Source organism: Atta cephalotes, assembly GCF_000143395.1.
Source record: "Atta cephalotes unplaced genomic scaffold scaffold00003, whole genome shotgun sequence".
Taxonomy (NCBI): Eukaryota; Metazoa; Arthropoda; class Insecta; order Hymenoptera; family Formicidae; genus Atta; species Atta cephalotes.
In genome coordinates, this window is record NW_012130067.1 from 959,129 (window position 1) to 973,093 (window position 13,965).

Here is a 13,965-nt window from a genome sequence, read left to right on the forward strand (position 1 = left end):
ACACACACACACACACACACACACACACACACACACACACACACACACACACACACACACACACACACACAAACACACGCACGCACGCACGCACGCATGTACACACACTGTGTATCTCTATTAGATAATCTATTTTTAGAATAATTAGATAGCAATGTTTAATATGATTAAATACTGACATTAATTATTTAATCACTTTATCATAAAAAATGTACAAATCTTAGGCTCTGCGCACATAAATATTAAAGATTAAAAAAACAGGAATAAAGATTAAATGTAAAGCCTTAAATACAATGCGAAGGCAACAGTGATAGCGATAGAAATAGCGATAACGATAGAACCAGAGAAATCCAACATACGGGAATGCATATATTCTATTTCTATTCCTTAACACATAATATCTTGTATCTTACTTGTATTCATTGTTACATTTAAATCTATTTCTACTTTTATTTCTCTAATATATTTAATATTTATTTCTATTTATAATATTTTATTTCATTTTACTTTTTTAAGTCCCTAATATTTAATACTCTTGCTCCTAATATTTCTTTTATTAATCGCAGGATTTAACATTTGTATGTTTCTGATATTAACAAAATTTTTGAATATTAATATCGACAATAAGCAAACATAAGACAAACGTAATCAAAGATTGTCAAATACGAAGTCACTTACTGAAGTGTCAGGTTTAATTAAATCCAGCAAAAGAGGTAGAGCATCATGTCCAAGAACAAGATCACGTGCATACGGTCCATCTCCGGCTATATTTCCTAAGGCCCACACTGCTTGTTCCGCAACAACGGGTGATGTAGATTTAAGTAGTTTCACTAATTTTGGTATTGCTCCATATTTTACAACATTTTGTGTTTGTAAGGATGTACCAGAGGCTATGTTAGTTAATACCCATGCTACTTCAAATTGCAAAGCAATGCTAAATAGAAATAAATAAATTATATCTTGTTTCTTAAATATATGAAGAAATAATTTACTTAAATCAATAAATCATTTTCAATATTCATATACATACTTATAATCGTTATCTAAGAGCTCAATGCAACGTGGTACTATGCCACCTTCTATTATATCATTTATAGGAGGATTTTTTTCTCGACTTAATAATTTTCTGCAAGTCTGAATTGCCGACAATTGTAATGTCTCATCTGATGAGTTTATATGGTTTACAATTTCATTTATAGAAAGAGTAGGAGTGGGTGAAACAGTGGCTTTATTCGATAAATCTGACAGTTCTTGATTTGATGTATCAAGATTACGTCGTTTTGATAATTGATCATCCTTCTTGGCTCTACGTAACTCCACTGATAGTGCATTCCTTCTTATTCGAGCTTCCTAAGAGAGATACACATGTACTAAAGGAATGTTTGTAAACGTTTATACAGATTATTTGTAGATTATTTGTAGTTTGATTATATCAGAGCAAATTTGAATAGCAAAATATTAACGTATTGTTTTAAAATTACACATATAAATTGTACAATGTATAAAATTTAAAATAATATACACATAATCTTATATTTCTTATGTCTCTCTTGATATCATATAATTTTTTTGAAAATGTTTTAAATGTATCTTATATCCCATACAGCATGCTGGAATAATTAATTCTAGCATTATTGCAGTAACATCACAATATACCAATAATAATGCAATAAGGTCACAAACGTAACAACATTAAATTTTTGTGTCATATAAGTATTGAAATAATCCAACTTTTTATATGCAATTATATAAGAAAAGCTAAGTAAATAGATGCTTTATAACGATTGTATAAATTTCTATATAAAACTACAACAGGTCATATATATAAACATGTATAAAAATATATAAAAAATTTATATTTCCAAATATAGAAAATTTTTTTTAAAAGAATCAAAAGCAGATTGATTTTCACTAATTATTAAAAATAAACATAATTAAAATAATCGAATATTTCGACCTTGAATATGGACCTCAGTGAATGTATGTACTTATATTGCTAGATTATGTATTATTTATATTCAGATAAAAAAATTTCTTTAATATGTAGCAGCTGTTAAATTAGAAAATAATTTTAATTATACTTACTTCATGTTTGTTATTAAATTTAAAATTTGCTTTGCGTCCATGACTGTTATCCTCTCGAGAAGGCATTGTTCTTTAACGTACTTAATATTTTTTATACTGCTTGATTTATCTCAATCTATAGGTACTCCTGCGTAAATGTTTAATAAAAAATTCAAATTAAAAAAATATTAGTAATAATAACGATTAGTTAGAATATGTGAGAAATAATCTACAATTAGACCAAGCTTGATAGAATGTATCTATAATTAACCTTCAAAATTCATATGTATTTATTCGAAACAAATTTGAGTGAAATTGTAATGATAAATGTATGAAAATATAATTGTGATAAACTAATTTTAAATTAATTTTTATAATTACATGCGAATATTGAGAAATAAGCTATTTAATCATGAATCTAATAGAATATATATATATGTATGTCTGTACAGTTTACCTCATCAAAATTCATAATTCACATATTCGAAAAAAATTTGAGTGACTATGATTAACATATGAAAACATGATTGTTGTTATTTTTAATTTACTTTTCATAACGGTTAGATGAAAATAAGTATCAGATATCTATGTAATTGTATATAAATTATAATAAATTAATTTCAACCGTACCTTTACAAATTAGACGGCGCAATAATTATCTCTTCAAATTGCAAATTCTCCTGCATATGCCTGTGTCACTCGTCTTTCTTTGTCGAAGAATTCAAATAACTTATCGTTGCTGTTAAAAATAAAAAAGAAAGAAAGAAAAAGGGTCCTGTTTACAATTATCCAATAAAAATCGTTGAAAAATTGAAAATAATAAGATCAAGTTACGTTCAACATTTAATCACGTTCAACCGTTCTACAAGTATCCCCAAGCAAGGATGATGGCCTTTCTATTTCTACAATAAGCTAATTATCTTTAAGGAGCGTTTATATTGGCCGTATTCATATGCCATAATCCGTACGAATTGACTAATCACAGTTGAGTATTCCCCTCTTATAGTCGAATGAGAGGGGAATTCGCGACTGTGATTGGTCAATTCTTACAGATTAAGGTACTTAGCTCAACAAATTCAAAATTTTGTTCAAATAACCACTTTTGCGATTTAGAAGCTTCTAGAATTTAGTTCCTTCTAATATATCGCTTTCATCAATAGATACTTTAAGGCTGCTATCTTTCTTTTTTCTTCGAATACCATCTTCTTGTCCATGGGAAAATTCCGCTGAAATTTTACAGAAATTTTGATGAAAGTGAGTTTTTCAACAAAAATATTGAATAATCACCGAAATTGAACTAAAATTTTTTCGCAAGGTTTTTGAAAATGTCATTAAAATTTGCTAAAATTTCTTTGAAATTTCGGTGAAGTGATTTTTTTCAGCTAAATTAATGAGAATTACTGAAATTAAAATATAATTTCATAAAAAATAAAATTTCATCGAAAATTTTATATTTCTTTAAAAATATATTGAATATTCTTTAACATTTCGCTGAAAGTATTGCAAAATTATTACGAATACGCAAAAATTAGTTTTGCTACATTTATTTTTTACATATAAATGATTTTAATATGTGTGAGAAGACAATATACTATAGTATTAAGTATATTTCCATTAGCAGTTGTGCATTACAGTTGTATTTAATATTAATTATTTTTTCTATTGGCGTTTCATCTTTTTCACATCTTTGATTAGATATGTTAAATGTTTAAGTATATCGAAAAAAAACTTTACGATTAGCGACGCTTTTTTCTGCCAAATTCGTTCATTTCATGCAAAAATTCGAATGAACTTAATTTCGCCAAAATCAGAATTGATTATACTAAACAGAACAATTATATCATTTTATTATAATCATGAATTGAAAAGAAATAGAAGAAAACAATATCAAGTATAAGACTTTATGATCATTACTTATTATTTTTTTAAAGTTATAAATTTTTTTTAAATGACATATCTATAAGTAACAAATTTATTTATTTAAACTTATATATTTAATTTAGTTAAAGTGCATATTATTACGAAAATTAACTTAAGTTTTATAATTAAGCAATTTCTAATAATCGCAATTCGCACACATTAAATATTTTTTAAAAATAATGAAATTAAATATATTCAGGTAAAATTTTATTAACTAAGATAGATACTTATTTATACATTACATTTTCAAAATTGTGCTTTAATTATGATGAATCAAAAAGCACACGTCTTTGTGATATTATAAAAAACATAAAAATAATTGCAATATAATACTAATTAATTTCTTTATTTCTAATTGATTTTATTTTTTCGTTTTAAAGCTATAAATACGAAATTTGTAGTGCTGCTAGTATTCCTTTAAATCGCTTATTATCGACCTAATATAAAATCGCTTTGATCGTTGACTAAGAAATGATAAACAAATGCAGCTTTCTTTTTATCGAAAGTAATTTGAGTCGCACGATTTCTCTGATGGCGATCGTCTCTGCTTCTAGGTGGATACCTTAAAAATATTGATCCAAACAGCGTCGCTGCACACACAAATAATATTTTTTAAATATTTTTGTTAATGCTTTTTATGTGGTAGAGAAATAATAAATTAAGAGAGCAAGATAGAAATGAATATAATAAGTTTACCAAGTGTCTTAGCATCGAGTTCGTTATCCTGTGTATGATTTAATAATTCTTGCAAGAATGAACTGATATAGAGAAAGACAGTTCTTCTAGTCTCTGGTAATTGCATTATAATCTATAATAAATGAATAAAGTAATATGATAATCTGAAGATATTACATTACAGTAAAATGCTAATTTCTGATTTACTTGTTTGCATTGTAAATAATTAGTTGCTGCTGATAGGCAAACATTATGTAGATTATACGGTATCAATGGTTCAGCAGTAGATTCTAAAAGCAGTAGTAATGCCTCTGCTACCGAATGTACACCACCAGCTATGTGAAGAAAAAATTATTGTCAAGGAATGATAATATATTCATGTGTATGTATGTATATATGTGTATGTGTGTGTGTGTGTGTGTGTGTTTGCATACATGTGTGTGTATACAGGTGTACCATAAAATTAAACCATCTTTCACAACATGCTTTACAACTAGTATATAATAGCAGATTAAAACTGTGCTTTATAACATTTCACAATCACTTATGTCTATGTCGATTCAATTGTAGATTGGGCTTTATTTTATTATTATTTGTATGTGTATTAATGTTGTTATGAATTTTAAAATATTAAAAGGATACGCATTGGATCTTGACTCCATTCATCTAACCAATCTCGAATAGCTATTATCTCACTATGAAGGCCTGGTGTTTCAAAAAGTCCTGGAGTTTTAAGGCCATGTCGATATAATCTATCCACTAAATGCCATATTTCTTTTGGAACTGAATATGGTTCTTGTGAGAGATTTTTATTATTCTCCTGCATTTTTAAAGTGCAAATTAGATTATGAAGAAATACTTTCGCAATAAAATTATACTTGTCAATTTTTTAATATTTACCAATTCGACTAATCGCCCAATAGGAATTTCTCTAATTGGAACTGAAACATGAACCAATGCTTCCATGGAAGAACCGAAACAACTTCTCTCATAAGTGCCTGAAATTATTTACATAATTATTTCCAAATTAAAAAATTAACTAATAAATGGCTCTGCTGCATATTGTTATTATTATGTGCATGTAATATACCTGTTATAGTAATGAAAATATCTTTGCCTCCTTCGAGATGTAATACTAAAATATCATATAACTTGTCTTCACCAGAATTCAATTTACATGCAGTCTTTTTGTCTACATATACCTCCAGTTTAATGTCGCACTTTTCACCTGACATGATAAGAAAAGGAAACACATAATAGAAAATATATTAGTGTGGAGATAGATATTGAACAAATATATATGAAAAATATAAATTTATACCTGGTTTTATAAAGCCTGTATATGGTTCTATATGCAACCAATCCTTGCAATAGTTTGTATCGTCTAACTTTTTTATAAATTCAAATTGCACTGGTACCTAATTTAAAAATATAAAAAATAAAAGTAGATTGTGTGTGTATCCCCTCCTTTTTTCTTGATACATACCTGGCCTGTATTAGCGATAATAAGTTCCTTACTGCTAGATTCAAGAAATCTCAAAACGTCAAAAATAATATCTGTAGTATCAACCATCACTTGAGGTAAGAATTCATTTTCTAATTTATCTAGTTTTTTCATAACTTCCTCATGAATTTTACGATACTTAGCCGTATCTATAATACGTATCTGTTTTGGAAAATTTATACAAGCTATATAATATAAGACATTTTTTTCAAGTGAGTATGTAATAAATAAAAAGAAACAGAAAATGCATATTTGCACATCTATACATACTTACTTGAGAATCAAAACTTGCACTAACTGGCTTGTGGTCAGATATCTTTAGTTCTGGATGACTTTTGTAGTAAATTGATTTAATCATATCTCCTTTCCATAGTACTCGATCACACCAAGCTGGAGCTCTGCATTTCTCGCTATACATCATTAGACAAAAAAAAATTATATAAAAATATTAGATTGAAATTTACTTAATAAATGTAAGTTGTATTTTAGAAATATAATTTTTAGGATACCTTGAATCCCAGTTGTCGGTACCTGGATCGTATTTATATGTGGGTTTAAAATCAATCTCTGCTTCCTGAAATCCTTGAAACACACGTCCTGCTTTGCGTTGGTGTCCAAGTTGATCCAATGCTAAGACGGGACCATAGATGCCTTCTGAAATATACTGCTTAGCTGTTGCAGCATCCATTTCCGTTATCCGATAATTTAAATCTCCCAACCAATAAATCTGGCTATACACATACACATATGTTCATATATGTATACATATACTTATATTGCTTCCTTGCTTCACTATGATATAACTCAAAAAATTAATAGCGAATTCAGTTGAACACATTAGTTTGAACTAATGCATGTTAAAGTTATTATACTAATTTAATCCGTATACAAAATATAAATATTTAAAATTATAAAATACAGATTTTACTTAATAATATAATAAAGTGGACGGCCGTGTCTCGACACGCGCTTAGATTTAATAGTAGGTTAGACTATTTAATTTTTAATAATTAATTTCTTATTAACTATTGCAAAAATTGTAAAATGATTAGACTTTTTGATTCAGTTTAGTCTTTATTTGCATACGAGCGCTATATATAATCAGGGAATACTCCATATCATAGAAAACTTACTCGTGATCCTTGAAACTTTTAGGTGGTACATATTTCGTAAAAGATAATCTCGCACAAATATCAGCATAATCCTGGTTGCGTCGCTCAAATTCTTCACAATGTGCAGCTAAATGAGCATTAACAAAGCAAACAGCCGTATTGTGAATACAACAACTGACTGCAACACCACCTTTATTGCCCTATAAGAATTTGCAATAAAGTATTAACCTTTGAAGCACAGTGTTTTTATATATTTATGTAACACCCTTTAAAAAATAAAAAAGTATATTGCATTCTGATTTCTTTATAACTTCATATTAAGTAATGAATCGAATCTGAAGTAAAAATTTTTGAACGCGAGCATGGCAGCGCACTGATCTCTCATACCAAGGGTTCGAGTTCAATCCCAGTAGGAACCAAAATATTTACGCTTATGTCTCCTCTCAGAAAAGGCAACCTTCCGAGAATGCCCACAGAAACACCTCTTACAAAATCTGCTATTCGAAACCGGTATTGAAACTAGTTCCCACATGCTTGTGGCAATTGAAAAATCAGCGTGCGCATCACAAGCATATGAGAGAAATGTAACACAGGCCAGAGGCCTAATGTGAGAAGTAAAAATTTTAAATTTTACAATTATTTATACTTGACAATTCAAAATCCAACAAATTTTTGATTTGTATAATGTATTATAATATTTTGAGTTGCGAATTTTGGAACGTCATGTATAATATCTTGATATATGTAAAATATTTTGTATATTAGAAACTTACCAACTTTCCCATAATTCCCGTTCCTACTGTATCAGTACACACATTTTCGATAAATGGTATATGAGCTTCAAGTGCATATACTAACAACATCATACCCACTAATCTGACAAGAGCTACTTGTGTATAATTCCCTCCTGGATGAAGTGAATTAACTATAACTTGTCTACAATAAAATTTTTTTATGTAATTATGAATAATTTTTCATTATGATTAATTATTTAAAAAAGTTATTTGAGATAAGCAAAATGGACACACTATTTTACTTTTTCAAATGATACAAATGACATATATACCTCCATTCTTCTTCTCTAGGAGTTTCATGAAATAGAAATGCTTCTTTGCTCAAATCTAATTCCTGGAATCCGATAGCATATATATCTGGTGGCATTTCGTCCGTGCTCAACCATTCATTTAATTTAATGTTATTTGGGGGTTGTCCATTTACATTCCACGTGCAAGTAAGTATACTGTATTAATTATTGATAATAATTAATTATTGATAATAATCATGTTACATGTATGATCATCATGTGTACAAAAATACTTTTAAACTGAATTGAAACAAAGGATATATAATCATAATATTGTGAAACAACAGACCGAAATGTTTTACTATATGTGTAATCATCTTCTTTGCAAGCCATCTGATATCGTACTACTGATTCTCTTGCAGCTACTGGGGATCTACCCGAGGCAATGCTTTGTCGTGGTATTGCTAAATCATGACTCTCAAGATTGAGCAACTATAAAAAATAAATTTTTACAAAAACATGTTCCATCATTCCTATTTTAAATTTCTATAATATTAAGTATTATTATACTAACTTACAGAATCGGCAGTGTCCTGCATATCTTTGCCACCAGTAGCCAAGTTTCTCCTATTTCTTGTTAGTTTTTCAATCCATAAAAATTCTTCTGCAGGGCTTTTAGCTGTTTGATATACTAAAATCACAATTATTCTGTTGATAGATAAATGTTGATAAATAAATGTCTTCTACATGAAAATTATGTTAGATAAGTATGCACATACTTTCTATCGCTCGAAATATTTGTGATACTAAGGAACTGGTAGATTCTCCAAGTTTCATTTCAAATATCAGGCGAAGTTTTCTTGATGTAACATTCATGTATATATCAAGGCCATCCTGTGTTTCTCCATTAGTATCTTTAATTAAAAAAAAACACTTCAATAAAAAAATATTTAATAATTTTTTTTAGAAAATTTAATTTTTTTTAATTGTATTACTTTTAAAGCAAAGAAGCAGTTCTTAAATTAATTAAACTACTTAATAATTATTAAAATTATTAATTTTTATACAATATTTCAGTCATTATAATGATATTAAAAAAGTATCATATTTTGAAGCAAGGAATGTGCATTATAATAAATACAATATAAATTATAATAAATCTCAAAGGAAAAATTTTTAAAATAGGACTTTCTCATAGCTCCTAAAGATTAATTTATCATATAGAATTAGTACATAATACATAGAAAAGCTTGAAATACCTATACTACATTTGAAGTCCTGATCAATAGGTAACATTCCTTCCAAGGTCAGATCACTGTACACTTGTGGTGGTGTTTTTGAAGTTAAAAAAATTGCTAAAGCGTGGGTTGTACCTTTATAAACAAGAGCAATATATCTTGAAGATTGTATCCATCCTTGTATTAATGATGCTTCTGTGGTCTAATGTTATGCAGTTAAGATATATAGAATAATATTATATACTTATATTTGTACAAATATAATTGTAATTCATAATAGTAATATCGAATCAGGATAAAGTAATCTTTAACCAAATAATACGTGATTAAAAGTAAAGTTGCCATTCAATAGAAAATTGCTATTGATCGCAATGATACAATATATCTATTATTTATTAAGTTTAAGAAAGGATACAGTCAAAACAGTCTCGCCTGACACGAACTTGGATTGCACTATCGCTAATGATTCAGATGTCGACATTTCGTTTGATCTCTTGATTCTCACATACAAATAATTGATTAAAATTTATTACTATCTGAAATATTGTACTTGTGTGATTTACTCTATGTCATAATACATAATAGATTGGAAATAAAGAAAATAAACAAAGCTTCTTTCAATAATTCACTCTCGCACCTTATAAAAATGTCAAGTAAACAAGAAACCGGAGATTAATAGATTAGACAGGTTATTATGACTTATTATGCCCAGTATTGCCAACTCATTGCTATATCTTCACCCTAGATTGAATTTGAAATTCCCCCAGATAAAGAATGTTGATTCTCATTTGAATGCTTCTCAAGTGTTCTCATGTCATTCTTTTTTAACATTTGATAAACAATAACAGAGAGAAACTTAAGAGAGGCTCATTGAAACATATAATACTACTGAAACAAGCGTTGGCGCTAATTTGGCGATCTGAATGTTTCAAAAAGCATTTCAAGTGGTATCTTCATCCTTTTCTAATTGTGCATGTGCAATTACAGCTGAGTACAGATTAAAAAACGATAAGGATACATTTGGAATGCTCTCTCTTGAATCACCCTTAACAAAACATTGGGCCATGCTTATTCATTATCATTGAAGTAATATACGAAAAAACAATAATATTCCGAAAATTATCTTTTACCCCTTTTTGCGATTTTCTCCAAAAACAGAGTAAAAACGAAACATGTATATTATATACATCTTTGAAAAACTTTTTTCTTAGTTTTTTAATCGATTTCCTACACGCTCCTGAAATTTAGTCATTTAAATTTAGAACATCATATACACGCGCGCGCGCGCTACATAGGTATTGTTGCCTATGCGTGTGATTATAATATCGATATATTTGAAATCGTTGAAAACAAATATACAGTAATTAAGTACGTATTACTTGCAGCATTATAGATTTGCGCGATATTGCTGAGATATATGCTTAGTTCTGGGGATTTATCAAATAATTCTAGTTTCTGCTTCATTTTCTTTTGTCGTGTTTCCGTATGTATTAATTATATAAAGTAACAAATTAATATGTCAACATTTTTGATCGATGATAGAAAGTGTTACATTTTATGTTGTATATCGGTTCTCTATCTCTTAAGTTATGAGCAGGAATATTTTTATATATTGGTTTTTTTTGTCCTTTTTCCTTCTTCTCTCTTTTTCCTCCCTTCCTTTCTCTATACTTCCCTTTCTACTTGTCTCTGTATAGCGCAGCATCCACTATCGAATGCGCAAACTCTACATCTGCAGCATCTCTCGGAAGGGATGATTTGTCGTTCAGTATCGAAAATTCGCACGGTGCAAGTATAGCTATGAGACATTTATAGCTATCAAACAAAGAGATCGTGTTATAAATTCAAAATTGTGAAGCAAATAAATTTCGATTGTGGAAATTACTACCAATGTCGAATGGGATAAACGCAAAGGATTGCGTCGTTTCACATCTCAGGTAAAAGGAAAGTCGCGGAGTGTTCGATTTGCACCACCGATGGCAGATCACGACAATATTTATGATGATGAGGTAATTAATTAAATTATCTTTTTAACTTGCTATCATACATTATATCTGAATTTTTTTATAAAGTTGAGTAATTCTGTGCAAAAAAATTCGTTTTGTTTATTTTTTAATATCCAATATTAATTTATGATGTGACAAATTATAATTTTCCTTAAAAAATCTTATCTTTTTATAAACAATAATGATATATTTTATTTATAAGTCAATATTATTATGAAACTGAAATGCGGATATGCAAAAAATATATAATCAATATATATGATGATAAAATAAAAGATTCAAATTACTCATAAATAAATAAAATTTTTAAACTTTTTTTGAAATTTATAAAATAGCAATTGTTAGCATGAATGCTTCTTAGAATCGTTTATAAAATCATTATTATACTATTTAAAGACTGTGTGTTTTTGAATAAGTTATTTTTTTCGTTTTAATAAAAATATTATACCATGTTAATTATAAAATTCTTTAATTAATGTATACAAATATTACATTATGTATTACAAATATTACATTAACAAAAATAATTACCAAGAACATTTTTGTTTAAGATGCTTATTCAATAATATAATCTTGTTGAAACGAAAGCTAATAAATTATTTTATTTATTATTATTTTATTTATTTAATTGCACTTAATCATTTTATATATTTGGTGAAAAAATTTCACTGAAATTATTTCGCGTTTTGGAACATTTTTCAACGAAATTTCAGCATTTCAGAAAAATTTCAATTTAATTTCAATGATTTTTAGTTAAAAAATTTAGCAAAATTACAGAGAAATTTCAACAAAATTTCAACAAAATTTTAGTTCAATTTCAATGATTTTTTAAATATGTTAATTAGCTGAACAATTTATTTTTAATAAAATTTCAGTAAATTTTCAGCAATTTCGCGAAAATATTCCAAAACTGGAATAATCTCAGGTAATTTTTTTCGAGAATGTACATTATTTGAAGATAATTTCGAAAAGCTCAACGTTTCGATAGTTTTGATTACTTATAAAAAATTAGAATTTTCATTAAAATTTGAAATTAATCTGTTTCGAATCTATTTTCAAGAATGTGTCATACATTGATACGTATTTTTCTCTGAACACATTGACGCACGCAGCGCAGTACGTCGCTTTCCTCGCTATTGATTTTAGCTATAGCAGCTGACTAGTTACTCTCACCATGAAGCTCCTATAATCGACTACTTTGCTTACACACAATATATTAGTATTATAAAGAATATTAAGAATTTTAACACATTTCAAATATCGTAAGAAGATATAATGGACGTATTTATAAAAATATAATTTCGTCAATCTATGTCGTGATCATCGTTATAACTTTTAATATTCTTTTAATATTAATAATATAAATTGCTTTATAATCATTTCTTATCATCTATGCGCAAAAGAATATCATAAAAATATATTAAAAACGTTTTATTAATTTTAATTTTTATTCATATCGAGTTTTTTAGATTTATTTTTATTTAAGCATTTTATTTTCAAAGCAAAATTTTTAATATTATCTAAATTTTAAAAAGTGTTCTTATATTCTAGATGCCAAATTAAATTACAGAATATTAAATACAGATGATAGGATAAATACATTCCTCTGAACTCTTTAATATTTAATGAATGACATTGTTATCATGAAATGAAAATTTTAGATTTATTTTTAACAATGATATTGACAGTATTTTTCATATAATATTACACCAAACTATGGAAAGTAGCAATAATAAATACATGGCATATGATAATTCGATCATTTTTGACATTAGCGTTAGTAAAGACCTTTGTGATAGGAGCTAGTTTCAACCAATCCAAATCAAAGGAATTGGCGTGGGATTTTAATAGCGTTACTCGTGATCGTCGCAGTCCTAGCTCTTATTGTCACTTCCGTAGCTTTGCTCACACCTCCCGATGATGGCCCTAGAGTACGCGGAACACGATTACGTCTCTCCGAGGTAAGTAATAACGAATTTGTATTATAATATTCGTAATTAAAACGAGAAAAAAAATGACAAATATAGGTATATCTAGGACTTCTTTCAGAGGGAGAGAGGGATTTTAATTATGTTATTAATTAATTAATTAATGTAATTAATTAATTAATTAAATTATTATATATCAATAATTTCTTGCATTAATAAATTGCTTTTTTAAATATTTTAAAAGCTTATAAAAATTTTAGAGCTTATAATGTGTTGTCTATCTCTTTCTTTTTTCTACTTCTCTGTCTCATTCTCGTTCTCTTTCAATCTCTTTTCTCTCTCCATCTCTCCCCATCTCTTATTTCTCCTCTTCCTTTTCTTCTCTCTCTCTCTCTCTCTCTCTCGTATACTACTACTTCTAACTTCGTTAACGTACCTTACGTTACGTACGTTACGTACGTACTAACTAACTACTACTACTACTACGTACGTAC

The 13,965-nt window shown here is 27.9% G+C and overlaps 3 protein-coding genes across 3 annotated transcripts in view; 1 reads left to right on the forward strand and 2 right to left on the reverse strand.

Moving 5' to 3' along the window:
* LOC105624806 (importin subunit alpha-1) overlaps nt 1–2,151 on the reverse strand; it is a 4,022-nt gene extending 1,871 nt beyond the window's left edge. Inside the window, exons 1-3 of the mRNA XM_012206160.1 lie at nt 2,086–2,151; nt 1,031–1,350; nt 679–934 (exon numbers count right to left, since the gene is read on the reverse strand). Of these exons, the coding sequence (XP_012061550.1) occupies nt 679–934; nt 1,031–1,350; nt 2,086–2,151 (642 nt within the window). The remainder of the gene's footprint in view (nt 1–678; nt 935–1,030; nt 1,351–2,085) is intronic.
* A 2,262-nt stretch (nt 2,152–4,413) lies between these two features.
* Nucleotides 4,414–10,018, reverse strand: LOC105624817 (inositol polyphosphate 5-phosphatase OCRL-1). Its single transcript, XM_012206172.1, has 18 exons — nt 9,953–10,018; nt 9,559–9,739; nt 9,079–9,213; nt 8,878–8,990; nt 8,649–8,791; nt 8,342–8,515; nt 8,049–8,211; nt 7,297–7,475; nt 6,673–6,894; nt 6,438–6,573; nt 6,146–6,325; nt 5,981–6,077; nt 5,750–5,887; nt 5,560–5,657; nt 5,302–5,479; nt 4,867–4,994; nt 4,681–4,792; nt 4,414–4,574 (listed from the first exon to the last, which is right to left on the reverse strand). Exons 1-18 carry the CDS (start codon nt 10,016–10,018, stop codon nt 4,414–4,416), a joined length of 2,604 nt encoding a protein of 867 aa, XP_012061562.1.
* A 1,495-nt stretch (nt 10,019–11,513) lies between these two features.
* The window catches only part of LOC105624828 (inactive dipeptidyl peptidase 10), a 17,214-nt gene continuing 14,762 nt past the window's right edge, over nt 11,514–13,965 (forward strand). Inside the window, 2 exon segments of the mRNA XM_012206183.1 lie at nt 11,514–11,546; nt 13,343–13,504. Of these exon segments, the coding sequence (XP_012061573.1) occupies nt 11,514–11,546; nt 13,343–13,504 (195 nt within the window).